This window comes from Chiloscyllium plagiosum, unplaced genomic scaffold, assembly GCF_037043375.1.
Source record: "Chiloscyllium plagiosum isolate Xiang-an unplaced genomic scaffold, Cpla_swu_hap1 HiC_scaffold_42, whole genome shotgun sequence".
NCBI classification, from domain to species: Eukaryota; Metazoa; Chordata; class Chondrichthyes; order Orectolobiformes; family Hemiscylliidae; genus Chiloscyllium; species Chiloscyllium plagiosum.
The window spans coordinates 31030116-31048876 of NW_028270180.1; the positions used below are offsets into that span (position 1 = coordinate 31030116).

At 38.7% G+C, this 18761-nt stretch overlaps 1 protein-coding gene across 1 annotated transcript in view; it reads left to right on the plus strand.

The window, feature by feature from the left end:
• LOC122542462 (solute carrier family 12 member 1) overlaps window positions 1-18761 on the plus strand; it is a 135825-nt gene that overhangs the window by 32694 nt on the left and 84370 nt on the right. Inside the window, exons 4-10 of the mRNA XM_043680182.2 lie at window positions 7657-7752; window positions 12495-12634; window positions 12749-12859; window positions 13023-13134; window positions 13246-13373; window positions 13460-13544; window positions 15836-15987. Coding sequence (XP_043536117.2) covers window positions 7657-7752; window positions 12495-12634; window positions 12749-12859; window positions 13023-13134; window positions 13246-13373; window positions 13460-13544; window positions 15836-15987 — 824 coding nt within the window. The remainder of the gene's footprint in view (window positions 1-7656; window positions 7753-12494; window positions 12635-12748; window positions 12860-13022; window positions 13135-13245; window positions 13374-13459; window positions 13545-15835; window positions 15988-18761) is intronic.

Genomic DNA, 18761 nt, shown 5'->3' on the forward strand with positions numbered 1-18761 from the left:
TGTTATGCCGAGACTTAATCCTGATGTAAAATATAGTAACAACCTACGCACCCCTCACTCACTGCTGTCCATGTGCATGTCCAGCAGTCGCTGAAATGTCCCCAGTGACTTCGCTTCTATCGCCACCGCTGGCAATGCATTCCATGCATTCACAACACTCTGCGTAAAGAACCTACCTCTGATGTCTTCTTTATACCTTCCTCCTAATATCTTCAAACTATGACTTCTCATACCAGTCAATCCTGCCCTGGGGAAATATCTCTGGCTATTGACTCTACCTATTCCTCTCATTATTTTGTATACCTTGGTCAGGTCTCCTCTGTTCCTCCTTTTTCCCAGAGAGAAAAGTCCAAGCTTATTCAACCTCTCTTCATAAGGCAAGCCCTCCAGTCCGGGCAGCATCCTGGTAAACCTTCTTTGCACCCTCTCAAAAGCCTCTGTATCTTTCCTATAGTAGGGCGACCAGAACTGGACACAGTAATCCAAGTGTGGTCTCACCAGGGACTTGTAGAGCTGCAGCAAAACCTCACAGCTCTTAAACCCGATCCCCCTGTTGATGAAAACCAAAACACCATATGCTTTCTTAGCAACTCTATCCACTTAGGTGGCAACTTTGAGGGAACTATGTTCTTGCACACCAGATCCCTCTGTTCCTCCACACTGCCAAGAATCATGTCTTTAATCCTATATTCAGCATTCGGATTTGACCTTCCAAAATGCATGACTTCGCATTTATCCAGGTTGAACTCCATCTAACATTTCTCAGCCCAGCTCTGCATCCTGCCTATGTTGCGCTGCAGCCTGCAGTAGCCCTCTATACTATCGACGACACCTCCAACCTTTGTGTCATCTGCAAATTTACTAACCTACCCCTCAACCTCCCCATCCAAGTCATTTATAGAAACTACAAAGAGCAGAGGCCCAAGTACAGAGCCCTGCAGGACCCCACTCAACATTGTCTTCCAGGCAGAATACTTTCCGTCTACAACCACTCTCTGCCTTCTGTCAGCCAGCCAATTCTGAATCCAGATCACCAAATCTCCCTGTATCCCATACTTCCTGATTTTGTGAATAAGCCTACCATGGGGATCAGCATGGGCCTTGCTGAAATCCATATACACCACATCCATGCTAGACTGTCGTCGACCTGTCTTGACACCTCCTCAAAGAACTCAATAAGATTTGTGAGACATGACCTGCCCCTCACAAAGCCATGCTGACTGCCGTTAATCACACTATGTTTTGCCAAATATTCATAAATCTTATCCCTCAGAATTCTTCCCACAACTTTGCTGACCACAGATGTGAGACTGACTGGTCTGGTAATTGCCAGGAATTTCCCTATTGCCCTTGAAAAGAGGAACAACATTCGCCTCCTTCCAGTCGTCTGGTGCGACTCCCGTGGAGAGTGAAGAGGCAAATATCCTCACCAGAGGCTTAGCAACCTCCTTTCTCACTTCCCGGAGCATCCTAGGATAAATCTGGTTTGGCCCTGGGGACTTATAAATCTTAATGTTTTCCAAAATTTCTAGCACATCATCTTCATCAATTGTGATCTGGTCAAGACCGTATCCCAACTCCTCTAAGTTCCCTTTCCTTGGTGAAAACCGAAGCAAAAAGCTCATTTAGGGCTTCCCCTATCTGCTCAGACTCCACGCACAAGTTCCTTCCGCTATCCCTGATCGGCCCTACCTTCTCCCTGATCATTCTCTTATTCCTCACGTATGAGTAAAACATTTTTGGGTTCTTCCTAATCCTTCTTGCCAAGCCTTTTTCGTGCCCCCTCCTGGCTCTCCTCAGTCCATTTCTAAGCTCCTTTCTAGCAAGCCTGTTTCCTCTAAAGCTGTGCAAGATCCTTGCTACCTCCACCTTACGTAACCTGCCTTTCTTTTGACGAGAAGTTCCTCTGTTCTCATCATCCAAGGGGATCAAATGTTGTGATCATACCAGCCTCCTCAATTTCTTCTGGCAGCTCATTCTGTACATGCACCACCCTCTGCCTGAAAAAGTTGCCCCTTAAGTCACTTTTAAATCTTTCCCTTCTCACCCTAAACCTATATCCTCTAGTTCTCCCCCACCCCAGGGAAAATACCTTGTCTATTTACCCTATCCAATGCCCTTATAAATCTCTATAAGTCACCCTTCAGCTTCTGACGCTGTAGAGAAACAGCCCCAACCTATTCAGCCTCTTACTACAGGTCAAATCCTCTAACCCTGGCAATATCCTTGTAAATCTTTTCTGAACCTTTTCAAGTTTCACAACATCTTTCCGATAGGAGGGGGACCAGAATTGCGCACAATATTCCAAAAATGGCTTGACTAATGTCCAATACAGTCACAACATGATCTCCTAACTCCTCAATGCTCTGTCCAATAAAGGAAAGCATACCAAGTGTGTTCACTGTCCTATCCACCTACTACTCCACCTTCAAGGAACTATGAACCTGCACTTCAAGGTCTCTTTTTGTTCAGCAACACTCCCCAAGACCTTACCATTAATTGTCTAAGTCCTGCTCTGATTTGCCTTTCCAAAATGCAGTACCTCACATTTGTTTGAATTAAACTCGATCTGTCACTCCTCAGTCCATTGGTCCATCTGATCAAGATCCCATTGTACTCTGAGGTAACCTTCTTTGCTGTCCACTACACCTCCAATTTTGGTGTCACCTGCAAACGTTCTAACTATACCTCCTATCCTTTTTGTAAATGATGAAAAGAAGTGGACCCAGCATCGATCCTATTTTGGCAAATACTTTTTATTGTCTATAGGAGAGCCTTTGAAAAAAAAATTGTTTAAAGTACTAAATGGCCTGATTGTCATTGTTGAAACTTGGGTAACAAAAATTGATGGGCTAATAGCAGTGGGTGACAAAGTTGAACTTGGGCAATACTGTTGCTTTGGGAAAAGAATATTTAGCTCCCACATTAAAAATCATTAAAACTGTATATTAAGAAAATCTGCTATTATGATAAGAAAGGTTGTCTCTGGCGAAAAATAACATGCTGAACATTTGTGCTAATTTTGTTTGTCCTGCTAAAAGATCTCCATTTTGATTCTTAATCCTTACATAAGCAAATATGTCAAAGACATTTGTTTTCTTGGCTCAGTAAATCATTTTATATTTATGCATAATCGCAACATGTGCGTAAGGAGCTGGAGCTAGTTGTTTGACCCTTCACATTTACTCCATCATGCAGGAACACTGGCTGATCTGGTTGTTGTTTCAGTTGCATGTTCCTGTCTACACCCTTATAACCTTTGATTCTCTTGTTTTTCAAAAATCTAACTTAGCCTGAAATAAATCCAATGCCCCAGGCTCCACTGCCATTTTATAGGGAAAAGAATTTCACGTGCTATAAGATCTTTTTGAGAGAATTATGTTATCCTCCTCTGTCTTAAATCCATGTACTCAAGTTTTAGACTCCTTCTTAGAAGCCATTCAGCTCCTGACCTCCTTACAACTTTAGTTCAAACATGAACAAAAGAGCTAAATTCCATATCATATGATGTCAAGGAGTCCTAGGAAAACTGGAGTTGGTTGGATTTGGGGAGAAAACACTCAGCTGATTGGAGTCATTACCTGGCACAAAAGATAGTTATGATTGTTGAAGGTTTAAATTAACTACTTGTCTACCGCCTCTAGATTTTCAGTTATCTCTGGGAGCTGTTCTAAGTCTTGTACAGTGAATTCGGATGCACGTTACCTGTTCAAAGCCTTCACCGTTGCCTTATTTTTCATGGTCAATTCCCCAAACACATTCAAGATGTCCAACACCTAGGTTTAGTTGCTGCTCCTTGTATTCAATACTTGTAGACATTTGCCATGTGTTTTTATTACCAGCTAGCTTTTTCTCCTATTCTGTTTTATCTTTTTTCAGTCCTTCTTTTGTTCTTAAAAATCTGACCAATCCTCTGACTACTACTAACATGCAGATATGTACAGTGTCTCTTTCAGTGCTACTCTCAACTTCCTATTTTGCCTTGGATGATGCATCCTTGCCAAGAGCCTTTCTTCTTTCTCACAAAGAGAAACGAGTTATTAAGTAACTCCCAAGTCTGCTACTCTAACCTTATTGTCCTACTTTTTAACCTAGTTTCCTGATTCACCTTAGTCAACTTTACCTACATAACATCATAATTACCTTTAGGTTTTAAACAACGAGGACTGTCACCTCTCCCTTTCAGAGTTTGCATGAAATTCAATTGTGTTGTGATCACTGGCACTTTGGGACTTGTTTTGCAGTGAAATTATTGATTAATTCTGTCTCATTGCACATGATCGGATCTAGATTAGCCTGCTTCCTGGATGGTGCTTGAAATTACTTTTATAAGCAATTGTTCCAAAACAGTCTCTTAAATATATTTCCCTGCCTATCTTAAACCTATAATATTCTCCTAAACTGCATGTACATTAAAGTCACTTGTGATTATTGCAGTTCATCTCTTTCTTGCCCCATTTATTTTTACTGTATTCTCTGTCCAGAACTCTAACTATTGTTAGAGAGCCAATGAGCTAATCCCACAAGTGAATCTCCTGTTTTGCTATATCTTACCTCTGCCCAAGCTACACAACATTTTCAAACTAAGTCCATCTCTCTACACTGAACTAATGTTGTCCTTCATTAATAAAGCTATTCCATCACCTTTTCCCAGCTTGCAGTCATTCTGATATGTAAAATACCTCCAGCGTTTGGATCACCTTCCATCCATGTTGCTGTAATAATGATCATGTTATACATGTTCATCTCCATCTGTGCTAAGAGTACATCCCTTTTGCCCTTTTATAAAATTCAGTATAAAAGTAGCAATAGATATGTGATCCTCTGGGAAAATAGAAGTTTATTTTGTTTCTGGCCAAGTCTTATGTTGTTTTACTGCCATAATGGCTGTGGAAGAGTTCCGGATGTTGTCTTGCCTTCTGATAATTAAAACATCTATTTTTAAAAAGAAACAAACATTCAATGCGATGCTATTTTACTACATTCTGTTAACAAGTAAACTGTTGAAAAATGTGAAGAGATTCCAACAAATCTTAATGTTTTTCGCATCAAAACGTAGGTTTGCTTCAATCAAAAGATTTAATCATAAACTTTTCCTTTTCTGAGACAAGTTCCTTAATGCTTCTAAGATTTTGTTTTCCCGTAATTGGCACCCCTGAACTGTACTTGCCTCTTTGGCCTTTCCTCACTTAACCTGTGCTGCAACCAATCAGGAAGGTTAAATTCTTTTCGGCATGCAGCTATACCTTTTCTTCAAATTAAAATGTAAATTTTCTTAGGATTAGGAATTAAAGTTGCTGTTTCTTTCACTCAAATATTTAAATTTGGTTTTTACAGCTTACAGTAGGAATAGTTAATGACATTTAATTTAAAATGCCAGCAAATGCTGTATTCACCCTCAGAAAATGGCCACACCGGATCATGTTTTATTTGCAAATCGAAAAATTGTATGTATTAGGTGAACTGTTTTATGCCAACAGATAATTGACAAGAGAGTTGCACCTACTTTTGGTCTGGAAAGTTATTTGCATGAGAATTCGTTGGATCCTCATTTTTATATCCGTTGACAAAGTGGTTATCATATGACCTATGTAAACCATCTTTCAGTTGTACGTGGACAATTGGAGGGAAGAGACTGCTATTTTTCTAGACACTCTTTCTGTTGTTAGCGCTAGTCCTATTATTCATGAATATAATTTGTTCTGATTGAATAATTGGAAGCCAATAATCGTCTTCACCCACCATCCCGCTGTACATACTCTAACTATATATTCCGTTGTCATCATGTGTCACCTTCTCAGGCTAAATAAGACCATTTGGTGTCACTGCTGTACTCCTTTTGTCTTGACTGATTGCCGTTGAGTCGCAGTAGTTCTGGGAAACTTTAGGCACGTAGGGACAGGCAGTAAAGTGGTGGCTTTGGTCATATGGCCAATTCAGGGGAAAAATGATTTGAACAAAAACTGCCTGTATTAACTTCTACATTTTATCGTTGTATGCCTCATCTATCTCTTTTTCACTATAGACTCAACAATTCCATCATTTTCTGGTCATATTAAAATATTTTCCTTTTTAAAGCAACCTGAGGGAATCATTGTCTGGTAAATGCTGTGGTTTCCCGATAAATTATTAACTTTCTCTGCAACTAGTAAACACCTCTGGCTGTCTAGCAGTGACAATAATGCAGCTCAGCAGGCATTGACTGCTTACTACAGCTATTTATTAATTTGAAACTGGAATAGCTCCTACCACAATAAAAACATAATGGTGGCTTAACATGGTAAAGCCTGGACATCACTACAGCATGCTCATGGTGATTCCTTCCAAATGATTTAGGGAATATTGTGCGAAAAGGTAAAAGCCAATCCCATCATTGTGCAACTATCCATTTTAAATTATGTGCAGTGTCCATAGCAGATAGCTGGCTACAGGTTGCCCGGGTATAAATTTAACTAATACAGACAACGTGAGAGCATTTTTATTTTATTAAACATTGTTTGATCTTTGCAGCATTTGTTTTATCTCCTTTGTTCTTGTTGATAGCTAATTGTTCTGTTTATTGTCCTAAATTAACTCTTCAATGATGTGTACATTTTGTTTTTATTGATTTATTTCACTTAACAATATCTATAATGGAATTTTAAATCCTGGTACATTCAACGGTGCTGAATTTTTTTTACAAATATGTTACAAATAATATGGATTTATATGACCTGTGTTCAACTACTTTTGTAGAATTTCCTTGAATGGCTGAACATGAATTCTTTTAATTGTCATAAAATTTGTTGCAAGAAATTTTATATCTTTTTAGTATTCAGGTTCCAACATTTTCATTTATGCATGTGAGCAGCTTAGATTCTCCACATTAGAAATGTCGAAGTGCATCAATAAAGTGATCTGGTTTACCGGCTGTCTGAAATTAAGACAACATTCAAAGAGTGCACAACATAAGGTGGTGCCTCAGTTTGCTATAACTGTATATAAGTTCATTATTGACAAGTCTCGGAGTTGTTATCCTTCTAGCTACTGTAGTAATGTTAGTTACTGGGTTGTCAATCTTTGATTTCAACAAATGGATGTGTTCGTGGAGGTAATGATTTTCGTTATACTTGGGTCACCAAAACGCGGAACTGATTATGGTCAGTCAATAACCTCTTGGCAGTGCTTTACTCTGTTTAGCTATCCGGCTCTTGAGAGTTCAGGTCTTAACTATGTTGCCAAGATGACAATTGTGTGAAGTCTGAAGTCATGTTTTCAGTCTGGATGAGGTAATGATATTTGATGTTTCTAGACTACCCTTCAAGGATGATACCCTTCAAGGTTTCTTTAATTTAGTGCATTTCAGATGTTTTGTCCAAGGACAGGACGCTAGCAGATCCTTTTAATTTTTGGTACTTTTCAGGTATTTCGTCCAAGGATGGGAACATTAAAAATGCCTTTAATTTTGGTACATTTTAAGTATTCTGCCCAAGGATGGGACCATTACAGATTCCTTTCATCTTAATACATTTCAGGCATTCCGTCCAAAATGGGACCATTACAGACACCTTTTTAATTTTGGTAAATTTCAGGTTCCAGACTCGTAAGTTAACGAGTTGCTGTGTTGATGATTATGTACAAGAAACAGGTTTAAGATATATCTGGAATTCTTTGCAGGTCTTGGAGTCATCGTCATTTGCCTGAGTTCAGTGGTAACTGTCGTAACAGGTATCTCTATGTCAGCCATTTGTACCAATGGAGTTGTTCGAGGAGGTAATGTAAAAACAAATTCATTGCACTATTCAGATCGTTATGAAATGAACTATGTTTAAAGGGAAAATTGTAGCTAATGTGTGAAAAGCAGCCTGCTTCACATTACCAATTACAATTGACCTGATTTTGAAATGATTCATTCTAAATATACTTTGCAATCTGATAATTGTAATTTATGTTGTATTTAGAAAAAAGCAAAAATAGTTGAACTTTTACCTTCACTAATCAACAAATTAATCTTATGTGAATCTGAATGCAGATATTGATGTAGAGTGTTGGCAACATTGAAATAAAATGTATTCAGTCTTAGCAGACTAGTACTTAATCCATAATACGTATTAGCCTCCTCTTTCTAGTTCTAAAGGGAAAGATAAAGGAGTGAACAGAGAATATGTAATGCTAAGTATGTTTTCTGCATCCCACCCTCCACATGGTTAAAAGATGCCTGAGAATACGGCCCTATTAAGATTACTTCTGTTTCGTCTAGATCCATTTTGCAGTCTTATTTCTCAAACTCCGCACCAATGCACCTGCCAAGTAGCTTTCTAAACACGTTATTTTTGTTTCCCACTTTTGGACACTAAATGGCTTATGGTTAGATCAATATATCTTGATGTTCGAGCTACACTGATTTACAAATGCTTTGTTACATTCTAAATGTGTTCCTTGATTGATTAAATTATCTTGATATAATTGAAGTCACCTCATAATAGTATTTGTTTCCTCAATATTTCCGAATCACTTGCAGTTATTTTCCCCTCTCATCTCCCCTGTTAGCTTGCAATATGAATTCAGACCTGTACAATTTCCGTTTTTATTTCTCGTCTGTTCCTTGTCTGATTGCCTTGTAACAAAAATGTCCTTAGAAGTAACATTGCAAGTATGAAAGAATGCATCCAGTCATCGCTATTCTCTTCTGAAAAATAGTAAAGTCAGAAATATTTATTTCCGAGCCATGCCTCCTGTATGTGGCTACGATACCATGTGCAGTCTGGAGTAACTTTTTTTTTACATTCTGTATAATCTGACTGCAGAGCAAATAAACGTTGGGACTATTACCTAATGCAGTGCTTACGAAATTATTTTCTAATGTGATCCCATTTTGGTTCTTAAAAATTATCATTATCTCAGCAGCTACCAGGAACACGAGCAACATTTAGTTATTAATTGTTAAAGTTTGCATTTAATGGTAATATAATATATCACATTTGTTAAAATACTTTGGGGGGTTGGGGGTGGGGGGGTTGTTATTTTATGTGCTCACAGGGCCTAATGAGACTGTGACTCGGTCTCTCAATCTGCACTATAATTGATACTGCGCATCTGACGTTCACTGTGACATCTACGGTTGGTTGTTGGAAGATTCATGCAGATAAATGAGTAAAATGAAGCTTCATGCAGATACATGCTATTAAAATGCACCATACTTTTAATGTGCATGTTGCAATGTCAAAATAATCAATCATCATGCCAAACCAGAATTCTGACAGAAATTCTGAAAGTGTTTTATTCTCAAAATTGATTGGGTGAACTTTCAAGAAGCTGTTTTAGTATCATTTGTGGGTTCATCCATGTCATCAAGCTGATATTGAGAAGAGTTTTGCATCCAATCGAACTTTGCATACGTTTCCCTCAATTTGAGACCAAATACATCTCCAGTTGTTCAAGATCTGGATTGCCATATCACTGGGACAGTTTGTTTTTTTGCAGGGGGGAGGGTGGTTGTGGAGTATGCTGAATGAAGGAGCAGTACTCTGAAAGCTAGTGCTTCCAAATAAACCTGTTGGATTATAACCTGGTGTTGTGATTTTCAACTTTGTACACCCCAGTCCAACACTGGCATCTCCAAATCATTTTGCACAAGTAGCATAGCTAAATTTTCAAAAAGTGACAAATTGTCAGTTGACAGGGATTAATACCTGTAAAATGCTGCAACTCATTTAATTTAATATTCAGGCTTTCATTTTGCCAAAAAGCTAGACATCAGAAAAACACAACTAGGAAACCTGAACTTGTGCCTGGAGGATCTAGCTTGCTGCTTGCTGTGAACCACCTCTCTGCTGGACACTGGGCACCAATATATCATCTACAGGTATTAGCATCTGATACCTGCCAAACCATCTTGACGCCTCTACTATTCACTGGCAGTGTGCTCTAAGCACAGACTTGCATTGAAGGACACAAGAGCAACTCGTACTAAGAGGTTGCAGAGGGTACACTTTGCACACAGTGACGGGCACCCAGCTTGATTATTAGATTAGATTGTATCTTAAGGTTGCTTGCTTGCTTGTTCACTTAGCACCTACCTGGATGTTCATAGCATCCTGCTGTGCCTTGGCATCCCATGCCAAGTAATGCAGTCACAAAAACGGTCAGCTTACCTTGTTGCTTAGCAGTCCTCAGTGAAGCAGGGATGTACATCCTTCCGTACAGCAGTATGCTCTATCAATCTCTCTCGTGCTTCTGCAGCAAACACACTACATGTGCAGGAAGCAGGCAGCTGTGTTTCTAACTCTCTTAGGGGAGTAAATCCCTATGGAGGCACCCACCAGTCAGTGGAGTTACTGGATGGTCAACTAGGAAGTGGATTTTGGGGGCTCACTGGCATATTCAGGCTGAGGCTAGAGGCCACTGGCAGAGAAGCACTCCGTGTTGTCTTCCATCGCAATGTACATGGAAAGGATGCAATAGGGGAAACAAAAAAAAGTCACCATGACCATAAAGTGGCTAGGATAAGTGACCCCTCCGCCACAAACGGTGATCATAGGGCTTTTGAAAGGGGGAGAAACATGGGTCATGGGCAATCTGCAGCACACAAGCTGCCTCCTTCCCAGCTACAGTATTGCCATCTGGCAGCATTGACCCTCTGTTGAAGTTCCCTGGTACAGCCATTGATGAACACCTATCCTGTTTCTTTGAGAACTGGGTCTCTCAAGCAGCCCCTGAGGGTTTTGGGCCTGTCTCTCCATGATAACTGCCAACTTGACCATTCAAGCAGCCAGATGTTTGAAAGATTCATTGCAGTGGTGGAGCCTCTGAGGAATCGGGACCATTGCATCCCATGTGCCTCTGTGCCACTGCTCCTCTGTTCTCATCCAATTGCATGCCACATTCTGAATATGGACCACACCAAGGTACCAGTATCTGGTGTGGTTGGGGAAGTGCAGAGGCAGCTTGCTGATGCTTTGTCTGAGGCTGCTGTTGTCCATGGAGGTTGAGGATCTGGCTTTGGTGGAGCCTGGCATTGAGGGTAAGCTAGTAGGAGACAAAATAAAGAAGGCATCACGGCCAGTGGTTAAAAGTGGAGTGCAATGATTGAGGCTGAGGCAGGTATTATTGTGAGAGTTGAAGTGGAATGCAGGGTGGTACTGTGGCCTGCCACAGTATGTTTCAGTGCCGTTGTAGAAGTAGTCCTGATCTTGGTCATGGAGATCTACAGCACAGGTAAAGACTCTTTGCCTTATCAGCTAAGTCTGTGCTGGTCACAAACAAGCACCTAACTAGTCTAATCTCATTTTCCAGCAGTTGACCATAGCCTTGTCTTTCTTGGCATCACAAATTCACATTTAAATACTACTTAAATGTTTTTCATTCTCCTGCGAGGGTCAGGATTCACCTCTTGTAGGGAATGAGGACCTGCTTGTTGGCCACCCCTCCACCTGTATGGGCTGTCTTCTTCTGTGATAAACAAAAATGGAGTAGGGAATGAGTATGATTAATGAGTGGCACAGCAGGTGGTGCATACGGGTCGGGGTGGGGATGGGGACGTGTATGTGTGCCGAGACAAAATGCTACTTCCTGAAGCACCTTTGAAGTTTGGCATTTTTGTACCTGTCCTGATTGCAAGATGAAAAGTTTCACCAGGATATTTGTTTGTTTTTGAATATTTTTTAATTTGCTGAGGTTCACCAAATAACCTATAATTTGATTTTGGGTAGTTTGGTGTCTGATACTCTAGAAAGTTAATGGTCATTTCCTTTATTTCAAGTTGTCTCTAGTCAAATGCACAATCTTAGCTGTGTTAAACACAGAGGAACCTTGATTATCCGAACGAGGTGGACGGGCACTATTTCGTTCAGATAATTGATTTTACGTTAAACAAGGGAAGCCATGCTGATCTAACGCCGTGCTCTACTGGAGAATTTGTTTAAGTCTTTAATTTTAGTAAGTCTGCTATTTAAACAAACTAATCCTTGCAGTCTGCCAATTACAAGTTAAAATGAAAAGGACTTAGCATCACATAAATACTGTGTATGTCAGATCCCAGCATTAAACAAGGACCCGAACAGCTACTACAACCGCAAGACCATTTGTCAGTTTCCGGGAACACTGTCTTGCGAGAGAAAGACAGAAGCACGTCTCGCGCACGCATTTACGTTCTCGGCCTTTTCTTTAAATGAACGGCCCAGTAAAGTGATGGGAATATCCTGTACTGTAAAACACTGACGTTTGCAAAGGGCTGTGTAACAACCCTTACCTAAAAAATATCCAGTTAGTGATGCTTGAGCTGCTTGTGTTTCTTTGTTTTGTCAGTTTTCACATGTTCTTCAGTATGGGTCACTCGATTACACGTCCCTGTTTGATGTAATGTTTTTGTGGGACCTTGAAATCTGCTTCGGAAAATTCAAAATTCGGATAATCGAGGTTCCTCTGTATGTTAACTTCAAGCAGTCCCTTCCCTCATTTATGTTGGCAAATGATTTTTTAAATTATTAGAATATTAACTATTTTCTGACCTACAGGTGGTGCCTACTATCTCATATCCAGGAGTCTCGGACCAGAATTTGGTGGATCTATTGGCTTAATCTTTTCCTTTGCTAATGCTGTAGCCGTGGCAATGTATGTTGTTGGGTTTGCAGAAACTGTAGTGGATATTCTAAAGGTAATCTAATTTATTTGTTTGCTAACTGTAGCATAAGTTATTTATTAAGTTTTTTTAAAAGTCCCATCTTTGAACTTCTTTGCTATTTTTCACAATAATTTGTCATCTTTGCAGGAAAATAATGTTCTCATGGTGGATTCAATCAGTGATATACGAATTGTAGGTTGCATTACGGTAGTAGTACTTCTTGGCATAACAGTAGCTGGCATGGAGTGGGAAACAAAGGTAATATTTTTAAAATGCAGCTAAAATCTTATCAGTGCAGCTTAAAATAGAAGTCACTTTAATCCAGTATCTTGTCTTATTTAGTCAAAATCAAATGAGAATTTCAGTTTCTTTGTTTGAAAGTAAGTGAGATGTATTGATGCAAATTTTGTCTTTTCGACAGGCTCAAGTTGTTCTTTTGATAATTCTTCTTATCGGTATTGCTAACTTTTTTATTGGAACTGTTATTCCAAGTACAATTGAAAAAAGAAGCAAAGGTTTCTTTAACTATCAAGGTAAGTTCTGTGCTTATCAATAAGGAACCTATTTGGTGGGAAGAGATGAAACATGCAGTCCAATTAATTTGGCCTCTCAATTTAGCAGTTTCTTATTTTTAACCTATGCAGCTCAAGTATTTGCAGAGAATTTTGGGCCATCTTTCAGGGATGGAGAAAGTTTCTTCTCTGTCTTTGCCATCTTTTTCCCAGCTGCTACTGGCATTCTTGCTGGTGCCAACATCTCTGGTGATTTAAAGGTATGTTCCTCTTGATTACTTTTTAATATATTAAGTGTATTTATTTTATGTCAAAGCTTTGTGACCTTAAAACGCTTGCATTTCAGGATCCACAAGTAGCCATCCCAAAAGGAACGATGTTAGCTATCTTCGTAACAACTTTGACTTATATAGCTGTTGCCATCTGCATAGGTAAGATAGTACCTTGTTCTTGAGTGATTATTGTTTAGAGACTAAAACATAAATACAAGAAATCATAGATGAACACAAAGTATGCTTAAGTGGAAATTATGAGCTAGTAAGTATTAAAAATAGAAAGTCATTTCCCAGTTCTTTACGTATCCAATATTAAAAATACTGAAGTACAGATATTTATTTTCACCAATTGAACAATGTTTGAGTGCAGTAGATTGAAGTAGATACGTTTTAAACTTAAAGTGCCAAAAGCCCAGGAAACTGTTGGCCCTGATTTTTGTGGGGGAGGGAATGGCAGTGTACCTTTGTGGGAAAGACTACTTTGGAATATGGTAGTTGCCAAATTTAAAGACAGAACTTCATAATTTTTTTAGTAAACTGTTTCCTGCCTGACCAAAGGCCTCAACCAGTGACTGCTGATGCCAGAACTAGTGAAATCCATCAGTTTAAAATGTTAACACTCTTCTCTGATATTGTCCAGCCTGTTGGATGTCTCCACCAATTATTTTATTGCAGATTTGCAGCATTCACTGAATTTAACAAGTAATTTCATTTATTTATGCTTAACCAGTTTACAGAAGAGAATGTATTGGTATACAGCACAGTTATTTACAGTACGAGTAATTAGTATGATTGCTTAAAATAATTGACTTTTTTCTTAAATTGAGCTGTTCTGTCACGCATCAACCAGTGCAGCCATATATACATTAACACTGCACTATAGCTGCTTCCAAGAGTATTTTGACTTTTTTTTTCTGAGAGATTTTAAGACCGAGGTATTGAGCTGTCTAATTGGAAAGGTGGTAAAGTAAACAGTTTGTGAGGCCTAGGGTTTTTCTTAAAGTTGGAACAATAGAAGCAGTTTGGGTCAGTGTGGTCAAGCTCTCTCAGAACCAGGATTTTTAATTAGCTTTCAGCAGTTGCTGTTGGGTGGAAGAAGTGATAGCTATTTTTCTCCCTCTCCCAGTTACAGGCACAGGCTGGTATTTCTCAGCCTACTACAGGAATTGCATGTGAAACAATCCTGTTTTCTGGATTTGCCTTTTGCCAAGGGTGTTTTTATGGGATGTTTAGCAGTAAAACAATCATTCTGCTAAGATTTTCAATATAGTTGTTATTCCAAGTTCGTCTTTTCCTTTTTGTAATTTTACCAGTAATGTTTGAAAAAATGGTTTGCTTAACATCGAGCAGCTTAACCAATGAAATTGCATCTGGAACCCAGCGCCTTACGAGAAAGTTAGTTTTAGGCTACCTTTTGAGGGAGATTAATCCACAACAATGTGAACAATACATCACACTTCTAATGGCACTCATTAGCTTTTGGATGTTGTAACCAGGTTTTAGTGTACTCAATATATCAATATTACGTTATGCAGTTCCACTAATAAAGAAATATAGTTACCTGAGAATAATGCAAAGTTGAACGACAATGAGATGAATAATTTTGTCTGTGATCTCAACCACTACCTTTACTCTGTATAATTAAGTCCCTGGAGGATATTGTTCATGTTTGCAAAAAAAGTCAGAAACTAGAACTACCAGATATACCTCCCGACTCTGATAGTGCTGTAATATTTCATTTTCTTTATTGCTTCAGTAGCAATCCAATCCTTGCACTAACTAAAACTGGTTTAATGTTAGTCTTTAATGTATCACCAATATGTCTTACTTTTGCCATTTGAATTACATTAGGTGGATATGTAAACTTTGTTTAATTTTGGTTGTACACTGTAACTCCTTAACATAGGCTGTAATTTTATTTAGATTTTGGGTTCTTGGTGAAATAATTTGATTACTGGATAGCTGGTGTATGGCTTAAATATAAAACAAGCACTGCATGGCCTTGTTTGAATATCCCTTTTGTTGATTTGAGGCAAGGCTGACATGGATAATAAAACAGTGGTACTAATCTTGCCTCTAAATCTCATTGAGTGCTCAGTCTCTATCTCAGCCAAAGATTCACCTGAAGAGCAAAGGGAGTTCTGCACTAGTAGCTGCCATATTTTGGATGAGATGTTCAAGCCAAAGTGTTATCCACTCCACTCCACTCCATTTTTTTCATACAAAAACAAGAACAGGACTTTTGGTGTTGCAACCCGCACTTAGTTTCCAGTCAAGGCATCAGAATAGATAATCTGGTTGTTTAATTTCAAAATTCAAAAAAGCACTTAATCATGAAGGTGGCATGAGAACACTTGCAAGCCTTGTGAGTTATAACCTTTTGGGTTGTTTAACTTTTTATCTATTTGTGAATTAAAAGCATCTTTTTCTTACCTTTTTGCTTGCAGGTGCGACTGTTGTACGTGATGCTACAGGAAGTGTTAATGATACCATCAGTGCTTTGACAAGTTGTAATGGTTCAGCAGCTTGTAAATTAGGATACGATTTCTCTGACTGTGATACACAGATGTGCAATTTTGGTTTAATGAATAACTTCCAGGTAATAGTTGTATGGCCGATGGAACTACGATAACAACGTATTTCAAATTTATTGGAGTGTAAAACTGGTATTGCAAATCTAGTTATGTATTAGAAGCAACCCAGTTTTCCTTTTATGTAATAAAACAGAGCTGCAAATGCTAGAGGTCAGAACAGTTCTGAAGAAGGGTCACTGAACTCAACATTAACTCACACTATCTCTCGAAAGCTGCTGCGAACCCCGAGTTTCACCAGCAATTTCTGTTTTAGTTTGTTCTAGCTTTCCTTTACAGTGGAAGTATTGTAAATGGACGGCCTAAACTTCAGTTTGACATTTTTTTTTTATTTTGGAGTTTTTCTGGTGTAACGATGAGTTTGATTAGCAAATGCCACTTTTCAAGAGGGAATGATTTGCCTGTAACTGTGACCTCTATCATGGTAGAAATGATCACTGAAGTTCTCCAATATGTTTTTTTGAATTTAAAATATAAAACCTATTTACTTCCTAGGCTTGTTCTAAACACTTGTGCTTTTGTAGTTTTGTGACTTTGTATATTTGATGTGGCCACTAAAGATTCATTTGTAATAACTGAAGAAGAGCAGGAGATTCCCTAAGTGTTAAAGCTATTGATGTAATTAAATATTCGACTGTGATATCTATGCCAATGCCATCTTCCCCACACTTTTTTTTTTAATATATATTATGGCTCAAACTTGGATTACATTTAGATGCTACCTCAAAGCCCTTGGGAAATACATCAACACAGAAGGATTCTCCATATCATTTGGAAGGACAGACTTAATTGTAGCAGCCATCAGCATCAAGGCTATTATCATCTGACACCAACTCTGCTGGGCTGGCCATGTGCTTATGATGTCTGAGTTCTGACTGCCAAAATCTTCTGCACCCAGCTCAAGGGAGACATTCAAATGAGAAGAGGACAAGGGAAGTGTTTCAAAGACTCCCTGCAGACTTCTCTCATGTAATGCAACATAGATGTCGGCATGTAGGATAAAATCCAAAGTCACAGCAACAGGTTATAGTTCAACAGGTTTATTTGAAATCACAAGCTTTTGAAGCGCTGCTCCTTCATCAGTTGAAGTTATGTCGGAGACCCTCCTTCAGAAGAACCCGACGTGGAGGAAGCTCCTGTATGAAGAGATGCAATTCTTTGTGAACAAGAGGAAGTATGGAAAAGGAACTGGAGAAAGAAATGCCAGCAATGGAGGCCTAGGACCACTTCCAAACCCTAACCCCAATACTTGCTAACAATGGAGAAAGCAGAATTAACATTGAGTCCAATGACCCTTCAGAATGCTGCTGAAGGTGATCAGTTGCACTCCAGTGTTAACTCTGTTTTCTTGCTACATATGCTGCCAGACCTGTTGAGTTACTCCATCAATTTCTGTTTTGTTATATGAGAGTTCAGGTCCTTTTTAGGCACATTTGATTGGCAGTAAATTGGTTGAAATTCTTGCAGTATGCAACACCAAATTACAATTACAAATTTTCTCATCACCTCTGTAAACAAATCAGACACTAATTGGAGAGGTGAAAAATGGGTTGAAATAATTGTCACAAAAAAAGCGAGAAACTTCATGGGGGAAGAGGGTGAGGGAGAACAGAAGTTTATTGATTCAAAACATCAATGTTTTTTGTTTCTTTCTAGATGTCTGAGCACAGCATTTGCAGCTTTTTCCTTTTATGTCAGATTCCCAGCATCTACTGTATTTTATTTTTGTGTTGAGGAATACTCAATTTCTGGGTTAAAACTCTCAACGGTTTAAGTATATACAAAAACAAAACTATGTTAACATTTTGGTGTAGAAGGTGTGTTATGCTGTCAGAGCTGCTATTTTTTTGCTTAAGTGAGATATTAAACAGATGCCTAACTGGCTTGCTTAAGTGGATGCAAAAGATTTTGAGGAGGAGATGAAGGAACTATCCCCAGTATTCTAAAGTTTTATCCCTCAAACAACGACAGAAAGAAAAAAATGGATTGTCTGGCCATTGCAGTTTGACAGTTTGCTGTGCAAATTGGTTGCCACATTTCCTATGTTACAAGAATGGCTTTAGTTTTAAAAAAACTTCATTGACTGTAAAGCATTTACAGATGTTCAGTATTTGTAAAAAAAAAAAAACTGAAATTGCAAGCCTTGTATTCCTTTCAGAAAGGAAATGTATACATTTTCACACCTCATGTCACTGAAATATTTCAGTTCGTTATCCTTTGAAATGCAGTTCTACTTAGGTAAACCTATCAGCAATTCTGCATCTGTGACATTACTTAAACATTAACTGGGTATTCATTTTGATAAATCAGTTCCATTTAGACATTCAGAAAGAAAGAAAACTATGTTTTGAACGAATAAACTTCTGTTCTCCCTCACCCTCTTCCCCCATGATGTTTCTCACTTTTTTTTTTGTGACAATTATTTCAACCCATTTTTCACTTCTCCAATTAGTGCCTGATTTGTTTACAGATGTGATGAGAGAGTTTGTAGCATACTGCAAGAATTTCAACCAATTTGCTGCCAATTAAATGTGCCTAAAAAGGACCTGAACTCGCATGTAACAAAACAGAAATTGCTGGATAAACTTAACAGGTCTGGCAGCATATATAGCAAGAAAACAGAGTTAACATTTGAGTCCAAATTCAGAACACTGCTGAAGGTGAGCAGAAGGGTCACTGGACTCAATGTTAACTCTGCTTTTCTCCATAGATGTTGCCAAACCTGCTGAGTTTCTCCAGCAATTTCTGTTTTAGTTTTAAATTTCTAGCATCCATAGGTCTT